The 9,674-nt window shown below is 45.8% G+C and overlaps 1 protein-coding gene across 1 annotated transcript in view; it reads left to right on the plus strand.

Annotated features, from left to right (window-relative positions):
- The window catches only part of LOC103002561 (FERM and PDZ domain-containing protein 2-like), a 62,432-nt gene extending 52,798 nt beyond the window's left edge, over positions 1–9,634 (plus strand). Inside the window, exons 19-23 of the mRNA XM_057530599.1 lie at positions 675–782; positions 875–991; positions 4,071–4,276; positions 8,269–8,373; positions 9,380–9,634. Of these exons, the coding sequence (XP_057386582.1) occupies positions 675–782; positions 875–991; positions 4,071–4,276; positions 8,269–8,373; positions 9,380–9,634 (791 nt within the window). The remainder of the gene's footprint in view (positions 1–674; positions 783–874; positions 992–4,070; positions 4,277–8,268; positions 8,374–9,379) is intronic.
- The last annotated feature ends 40 nt before the right edge of the window (positions 9,635–9,674 follow it).

The following is a 9,674-nucleotide window of genomic DNA, read 5'->3' on the forward strand; positions in this document are numbered from 1 at the left end:
GGGCACCCAGTCTTTCCCTCTGGGCAGAGGGGAGGTGTGTGCCATCTTCCCTTTAGACTTTTCTACTCCCTTTTCCTGCCTGTCCTCTCCCAATTTGCCTTTTTCAGTGATCACTTCTTTTTCTTCCCTTTAAATGTCCCTAACCAGCAATGGGATGTTGGGGTCAAAGTTTCCTTTTAGGCCTGATCAGGTTTTGGGGTGCAGATCTTGAAAATCTAAGTACAAGATAGAAAAAGACTTTTCCGTCTAATACCACGTAATAACCTTTCTCTATTATATTTAGATTCTTAGGGATGGGGAAGAGTAGTCAATCTTTTTCACCTCTTACTATTTACCACATTCGAAGACCCTTAAGAACACATAAGAAACAAGGCACTGAGAGAAGTTACTTGATTAAAAATCATCTTTTTTTTCCGATCTGATTATGTATTGGAACAAAATCCATGCACTTTGGTGGGCTGTGTTCCTAGCTGTAGTTGTACTTATGAATGCGGGACAATCCACTTTTCTCCATGCGTCATGGCAGAGTAGAAAGAGCTGTTGGAGGATCAGAGGACCTAGGTACAAATATCAGCATTGTTACTTAGTAGCTGTGTGATCTCAAGCAAATAACCTAACCTCTCTGAGCTGCAAAATCATTAAGTATCATCTTCTTTCATATAATTGGATTATAGGTTTTGTCATTAATGAGGGAGAAGACGTAGGCAAAGTTGATCCTGGCATCTTTATATCTTCTATTATACCCGGGGGACCAGCTGAAAAAGCTAAAAAGATCAAACCAGGTATGTCTTTTTTGATTGCCAGAGATGCTGCTTTAAGGAACTGCTCTTTCTCATTTCCTTGATGGGATTATTGAGATGTCTTATTTTTCCAGGAGGGCAGATACTAGCCTTGAATCACATCAGTCTGGATGGCTTCACATTCGACATGGCTGTTAGAATGATTCAGAATTCTCCTGACAACATAGAATTAATCATTTCTCAGTCAAAAGGTATGTCTTAACCCACTTTCAGAAGCTGGAGAGCCTCCTTTATTTTCAGGAGTACATTTTTACCACAGAGTACTGGGGCTTTAAGTCCGTGTAGGTCTTTTGTATTACCTCTCTCGTGGTAGTGGCTTTGGCACAAATCAATAAACTCTGCAATTTCAGGGGCAGAATGGGCTCTACCATTGCTTGTCCTGCTGAATGGGAGAAGCCTACTCTAGTTCTTTATTAGATGCAGCTATTGTGTGTTTTTCTGCCACTCTTCTCGCATGACAGGGAGGATATTCTTTCTATCACCCAAGTCCTTATTGAAAGTAGCTACTGCAGTAATTCTACATATTTGGGGCTTAGTCGTGGAATCCAGTGGGAAGGAGACAGGGGGCTGTTCTTGAAGCTGAAGAACATAACAAGCATTCTGTTCTAATTTGGTTAGGACTCAGCATGTTAGAGATCAACCAAAAGAGTAAAGGTTTTTTTTTTTTTTAAAGATGATTTTATTCATCCTTTAGATAACTATCCAACAATTGCCTATACTGAAGAATAATATGACTATGTTTATTTGGGTCAGGTTTGGGGTGGTAATGGGGGGATGTTAACATCCCTTTCCCTCCCAGTTACCTGGGCTCACCACAGCTTTTTGGTTGGATGATCCTGCCATTTTTCAGCAGACTGCCTACAAAGCCAGGCCCACACTCTAGGAGCTTTGTACAATTTCCTCTCATGTACAGAAATGCTTCATGTCACACCAGCCAGCATTTTCTGGGTCCTAAATGTAGTCACCCCCTTGGCCTTGCCCTCTGAAAACCACATGCCCTCTCTCACTCTTGCACATGTACACAACATCACCAGATGGCTTTCCAGGTGCTGCATCTGCCCTTCGTCCAGAAGCTGTGGGGGATGAGGGGTGGCAAAGCTGGGGCCTTAGCCATGTGCCTTTCATCCTGTGCTTGGACCTGACCCAGGGACTGGCCCGGCCCTTCCACAGCACCCTCCCCAGCTCACTGCTCTGTTGGATTTCCTACACTGTCACTGTTCTTCCCACAATGTTTTAGCTGTCCTTGCATTTCCCTCCATACTTTGCACAGGAAAGGACAGAGGGGAGCAATCAAACCATCCTATTTTTAAAATCAGGAAACATAATGCAGCTGAGCTGGAATCCATTCAGTGTCAAGGATGGCCTGCTGGGGTGGGGATGTCCAAAACTGGCACCCAAAGTCTGTGAGGCCCCAACCTCACTTTAGAGTTTCTGATGATGGAGTACCCACAGTGCCTGTGAATTGCGTGTCCTCTCACCCTGGAGTCCCTGTCACCTGTTGGTAACTCTGCCTGGTCACAGTTGGGGTTCCTCAAAACAGCTGCCACCTTTGTTGGAGGAAGATGCTTCCACAGTGACTCTGGCTGGTCACTGTGGGCAGAGGCTTGACCACCGTGAGTTTCTATCTGGTTGGGCTGCTGTTGGGGCATGTGCTCTAGACTGGAGATCAAAGACAAGACAGAGAGCCTTCCCATCAGGAGCAGACATCACCCTCCACTACAGATTGAGTTTTAATTACCCACAGCAGTTCTAGCTTGTATTTCCATTAGGCAAGACATACATTGCACAGCTTGACGTTTTAATCCAGTCATAAGTCTTGTTCTTGTCTCTTGTGGAGGGTGTGGAAGAAAATAAACAGATGCTTACAACATTGCTAGAAGGACAATGACAGTAGAATAGCTAGTGAGAAGCAGCCGCATAGCACAGGGAGATCAGCTCGGTGCTTTGTGACCACCTAGAGGGGTAGGATAGGGAGGGCGGGAGGGAGATACAAGAGGGATGGGATATGGGGATATATGTATACGTATAGCTGATTCACTGTTATACAGCAGAAACTAACACACCATTGTAAAGCAATTATACTCCAATAAAGATGTTAAAAAAAAAAAATTTGCCAGGAATAAGACATTACTGAACGGTGGCCCTCCACTCTCTACTGAATACCTTTGGGCTTGAACAACTTCTAATCTGATTCATTAAATTAAGTTTATCCACTGTGTGAGTTGAGCATTTTCCTGAGTACTAATGAGTCTGTATCAAAAGTTGTAAACTTACTTGTGTGTCTATATATCCAGATGTAAAGAAAATCTGTGTTCCTTCCTCCCATATAGGTTTGTTAAATAGCTGATATTAACATATGCATGGTAAATAGCTGACATTAACATATGCATGGTAAATACATGTATTGAGGCTCTTAGTACTATGTACTAAACTGTAATCTCTTTCTCTCTCTCTCTACATGTATAAACATCTCTCTATATTTAATTTCTAAGCCTCACCAACCCTACAAGGTAGTTGAGATTATCTCTATTTTAGATATGAGGAAATTGAGGTCCAAAAATGTGAATTACCTTGCCCAAGGTTTTACCTAGTGATTCCTGACCTCATGTTCTTTCCTCTGCTCTGTGCCAGCTCAAGGGTCAGACATGGGGTAAATGGGAATCAGTGGCCCAGTCTTCACCCAAAGGGAGTCCACCATCTGGTTAGTACCAAGTTCCCCGCAAAGAACCAGACACGGTGAACTTTGGATCACAGAGTGATTACAGGTGTGCTCAGCAGGGACTCTGGAAGAGGCTGGCTTTAAGAGCAACATGCTGCTTGTGGGGTTTTGGGCAATATTTAATCCTTTTGACTCTGCTTCCTTATGTTTGAACTGGGATCACACCTTCCTGGTGGGTATGTTGAAAACATGGAAAGATACGTATATGTATATGTGTATGTGTGTGTGTGTGTGTGTGTGTGTGTGTGTGTGTGTTGCCCATAATGTGGCAAGAGCTTAAAAAGGGGGAACTGCCATTATAACTGTCCGTTGCTCCTGTGTTTTCATAATCGGGTCACACAAGCTCTATTTAACTTTCAAGAACACATCCAGAATCTTCCCTTCCTCTATTCTAAATGCATCATCTCTCATGAGGTGCTAAACTCACATGGCTCCCAGCAGCTATAAAAGGTCTTTCTGTCATTGGAGGAAAATGCTATGCCCCACATAGAAATGCCACTGAGACGCCAGCCTTTCCAAGCTGTTGATTTCTTCTTGGCTTGTTTTTATAGGTGTTTGTGGAAATACCTCAAGCGAGGAGAAGAATAGCATGGCCAACTTTGGGGTCTTCTCTACAGACAGCCTGAGCAACGGGCACCTAGGAAGTTTTTCATCACACACACAAGACCAGGAAAGAAATATTGAAGAACTGGAAATGGCTCGGACTCAGAGCTTAATGCCCAGGCTGAGGCCTCAGCTGTCTGCTCTGCCATTTAAGGTAATCATTCCCTTGCTTCACTCTCTAGAATCCGGAGGAAAGAGAACAGGCTGTGGAGCCCAACAGCCTTGGCTCCAAAGTCCCTCTTTGTTCTCTATTTGCCACATCAGGAAATAAATACTTACAGTGCATGGTTGTTGAGAAGAATATAAAGCGGAAAAGGCAAACCTTCTAGTGCAGTGCCAGGGCTCAGCGTTTGAGGTTTCAGTGTCCTCGGTCACTGATTTTAACTGTGACTGGTAATAACTGGCTTCCGCCAAGGGCAATGCGTGGACAATCAGACATCTTGTATTCTTGGTCTCTAGTTAGTCCTCAAGCTGCAACTCATTGCCTTTGCTCTTGACAACACACCAAGGAGGAAGAAGACAAAGGCCAGCTTTGGCATGCAGAGAACTGTCTGCTTTAGTCCCAGGGCCGCCAGACTCCAGCTGTGTTTCCTTAGACACGGGATGGAAAGGTCTCCTTTTGCCCCTCCAGACCTCCGTTTTTCTCTGGGCCCCGCGGAGCTGACATTCACAGACTGTGTCAGCCCTCTGCCTTCTGGTTGGCTCTGCCCAGAAACCCTGTGTCTAGGAAAAGAGAGTTGTTTTCCTTTATCTCACACTACTACCCCACTCACAACACTCTGACACCAGTTGGGTGGGTTTTCCACATCAAGCAATTCTGACACTAACAGACTGGAATTAGCACCAGATCCCACAGGTGAAGGACCCATCCCTCAAGACAGCCTCCACTCCAGATGACAATGAAGTTGTTGGTCCCCAGGTTACCCACACTTCTGTCTGACTTGGCTGCAAATTGGAGGTCCCCATGACCCCCTCCTTGGGTTTGTTAATTTCCTAGAGCAGCTCACAGAATCCAGGAAAACAGTTTGCTTGCTATCGCTGATTTACTATAAAGGATGTTTTAAAGGTACAAGGGAACAGAGAGATGAAGAGATGCATAGGGTGAGGTCTAGAAGGGTCCTGAGGGCAGGATCATCTGCCCCTGTGGAGTTAGGGTGTGCCGTACTCCCTGCATAGATGTGTTTATGAACCTGGAAACTACGAATCCCATACTTTTGAAATTTTTATGGAGGCTTCAGCACGCAGGCATGGTGGATCATTAGCTCAATCTGTAGCCCCTCTTGCCTCCCCAGAGGATGGGAGGTTGAGTGGAGTGGAAAGTTTCAAGCTTCTAATCATGGCTTGGTTTTCTGGTGACCAGCCCCCATCCTGAAGCTATGCAGGAACCAGAGTTCCCTCTTTAGAACAAAAGACATTCTTATAACCCAGAAAATTTCAAGGAATTTGAGAGCTCTGTGTCAGGAGCTGAGGTCAAAGACCAAATATTAGAACAAAAGATGCTCCTAGTCTCCTGTCACTTAGGAAATTTTTTCTTTTTTTTGAATTTAGACATCCCTGTATTTTATTTTTTTATCACTTATTGTGATATAATTGACATATATGTGTGTGTCTATACATATGTACATATGTATAGACACACACATGCATATATAGCAAAATGATTACCACAACAAGGTTAGTTAGCAGGTCCATCCCCTCACAGAGTTAAAATTGTGTGTGTGTGTGTCGAGAGTGTTTTGGATATACTCTCTTAGCAACTTGCAAATATACAAGACAGTATTTCTAACTGTAGTAACCATGCAGTACGTTACATACCCAGAAATTATTTACCTTATAACTGGAAATTTGTACCCTTTGACACCTTCACCCATTCTCCCCACCGCCCACCCCTCACCCTCACCCTGGCAACTACCAATCCACTACTCTGCTTCTGAGTTTGTTTTTTTAGATTCCACGTATATCACTTAGGAAATTACAAGGGTTGAAGGAGCTCTGTGCCAGGAATGGGGGGCAGAGACCACTATATAGGTTTTCTCTTATTTCACAGTCCAGTGGGAGCCTGCAGCTGGGGGATGAGTGAGTACTGGCTTGTCACTCTCTGCCTGTGCTCAGGTCGGCTGTGACCCTCTGCTGAAGAACACAGCTCCTGTTAGGTGCCCTTTGCCCCAGAGCTCTTTACCACTCACTCAGTTCCATCAGCCATCCCCCCTCTCACTCCTCAGGCTCAGGGAAGGTAAGAGCACCTGCAGTTTCTAGCCCTGGGGTGCTTAGCTCTCCTAATCGGTTTCTTTAACTGCTTGCCCACACCTTTGAAAGCAGGCCTTGTGTCAGCTCTCCTCCATCACCCAGGATGGAGATGTACACCTTTTCTTCCTTGCTGGGACTCTGGTTGAAAGGGGCAAGTTACCCCACCTCTCTCAACCTCATTTTTCTCTCTTATGAGAGAAGCAGTGATGTCTGGGCACAGAGCTGTGGAGACAAAAGTGCCAAGGTTCTGGCTGGCAGTAGGGCTCCATGTAGGCTAGATCCTTCCTCACTGGCCATGGTGCTCACCTGGATGGTGTATCCCATGAAGAGCTGGATGGGAAGTCGGCAAAAGAATAATAGTAACAGTGGACACTTACTGAGTGATTGACCATGTGTCAGGCAAGGTCCTGAGCACTTGGATGTGTTACATCACGCAAGCTTCATTACAAGCCTGTGAGATAATTACTATCATCAACACTTTTTATCAGTGGGGTCCCCGAGGCACAGAGAGACAGGAACGTGCCCGTGGTGTCTCAGGGAGTACATGGCAGAGCTGGGATGCGAATCATAGGAGTGGGATTCCAGAGCAGAAACCTTCCCCACAAGCCACACTTCAGAAGGCCCCCTCTCACAGGAAGCAGGGCCGAGAGGGCTTCCAGTTGGGGCCTCTGGGGCTGCACCTGCGAGCTGGTTTGTGGTGGGCAGTTGAGGGGAGCAATGGTGCACCAAGGCCGCAGCTGACCACGGCACAGACTGCAGAACTTGTGCCATCCGGGCTCTCTGGGTCACGTGGCCAGCTCTGTGGGTAGGTAACCTTTTGTGGCCTAGGTGAGTTACACCCTCTCACTTTGGACCTCGACCTCAGTGGTTGCTTTACTCTTTGAATTTTAAAATTTAGATAAAACCCCTTGCCAGACCACGGGATATGGAGCGTCTCTGAAACAACTGGGGTTTCATCTGTTTCTATACCAAATCTCTTTGGAACCTCTTCTGTTGACTCATTTTTTTTTTTTTTTTAGCTTACTTCAGCCTGTTTATTTTCCGTCTATTAATTGTATTTTCTGATGTGGTGGACCGGGCAGCCGCTAAGCAGCTTAGCCAAGGGGACAGATAGGACAAAAGGCTGGGAGTATCTGTGGCCCCATCTTCTCGGCACAGTTCATTGAAAGACCCTTCCCCATGAGAAGTAGTTCAATACGGGCAGGTCTGTCTTATCACTGTCATCTCCCCAACTATCGCAGTACCTGACCCATAGCAGGTGCTTAATTAATCTTGTAGCATGACTGGACGGATGAATCAACATGACATGCATGTCACAGCACCAAGCAAAATGCCTGGCATGAGGTAGAAAATACTCTCTTCTGTCTTTCCCTCAAGCATTCAACCACTGTAAAGTAGAGACCCAGTACAGCTACTCTTGCTAGAGATGATTGAAGGTCCTCCTGAGGTTTTCTTCTGCTCCAGAAGCTGCTGTGTATCTGGTATCCAGCATGCCTTCACTTGATTGGTGTCATGTGTGAAGCTACCAGGAAGTGTCTAGATGACTTCAGTTCTCATAACAATATTTGCATCATGAGTAGAAACAGGAGGGAATCTATTGAGACCCTGTTATGTGCTGGGCATCATTCGTACTCACTGTTAGAAGGTGATCTCTCATTGCAGTTCCGTGGATTGGGAAACAAGTCTGGAGAGACCAAGAGATAGGTGCAAGGTCATACAGGGAGGAACTGATTAAGCTGAGAGTGAATCCCCTGTTGGCCCAGCCCTGAAACTTGTGATTTTTTTTGATGTGCAGTGCTGCTGGCTCCTGAGAGCAGGCGAGAGCTAAGAGGTGCCATCTGCTTAGGCAGGGCCAGCGCCTTCACTTCTTCTTTCTTTTTGTGTGTTCATTTGTGGCAGGGTACTCGTTCTTCGTGCCCTCTATCACCTTCAGAAAACAATGCCAGTGAAATCTACTTTGTGGAGCTGGTTAAAGAAGATGGGACACTTGGATTCAGCGTGACTGTAAGAATTCTTAGGAGAGCTTAGAAAGTAAACAGTTGAAAGATGTTCACCTGGAGTCTTGGTGGGCATTGCACTCATATGCCAACCTCTGATAACCCAGTGCTCACTGGGTACAAGCAGCACGTCAGAAGTGATGAACCAAGAAAGTCTCTGGGGGCCTCAGTGAGGGATGGGAGTTCAAAGTGAAACTGGGAGACCAATGGCAAACTTGGGAAGAGCAGACACTCCAAGCAGTGTGGGTGGAATTATGGTTATACTGGACAGTAAGGAGAGGGTAGCATTGTAGAGCTTCAGGGACACAAGCCAAAGGTGCATGGGGTGGTCCCTGGTCGTCAGGTTGGTAAGACCTCTATTCAGGACAGACACTTTGCATTTGGTTTCTGAGCTCCATCTGGCAGACCCGGGAGGAGGGAGGATAAAAATTGTACAAGAATGATATTATATAATCCCACTGATGTAAAAATTTATATATATGTGTGTATACATACATGGAAAAGTTAGAAGTAAAAGATAAAGTTAGATCTTTAGTGACCTGTAAGGATGTTCATAATCTATTGTTAAGTTAAAAAAAAAAAGTTGCAAAATACTGTGTGGTTGAATTCTGCTTTTGTATCCACAAACCAACACATAAGGATACAGAATATGCCAGGCACCAGCCTTTGGGCCCATCGCTGTATCCACCTTTGCTGGTCACTGCTTATGGAGAGACGATGTGGTACATTGATGTGACTCATTTCTGAGCACCTGCCATTGGCCAGTGCTGGGCTGGATATGACACAGCTCCCTCACACGGCTCATATCGTTATACTTCTTGTGAGCACCTAAACTTCTGCTCAGTGGATAATAAAGCCCTAAACAAACAAGTGAATATATAAGATGGTGTCACATGGAGATGAGGTGATGGGATAGAGCAGAAGGCAGATGGGGGCTCTCTGAGTCAGGGAGGTGGGGGAGGCCCCTTCAGGAGGGGACAGATGGGTGGTGAGTTTTTCATTGTGTTTTCCAGGGTGGCATTAACACAAGTGTGCTCTGTGGAGGTATCTACGTGAAATCCATCATTCCCGGAGGGCCAGCAGCCAAGGAAGGGCGGATCCTGCAGGGTGAGGATGGAGTCATGCTGGGCTCTGCGTTCTGTGGTGTGATGAGCCCCGGCGTGGGGGGTGCAGCCTTCAAGCCTTGCCCCACTCGCACTCTGATGCCTTGTGCAAATGATTGCCTCTCCAGGTCATGGTTTCCTTACCTGGAAAAGGAGATGATTTAACCTGACCCACCTACCTGATATGTTAACATGGGGCCCAAAT

This window comes from Balaenoptera acutorostrata, chromosome 16, assembly GCF_949987535.1.
Source record: "Balaenoptera acutorostrata chromosome 16, mBalAcu1.1, whole genome shotgun sequence".
Lineage (NCBI taxonomy): Eukaryota > Metazoa > Chordata > Mammalia > Artiodactyla > Balaenopteridae > Balaenoptera > Balaenoptera acutorostrata.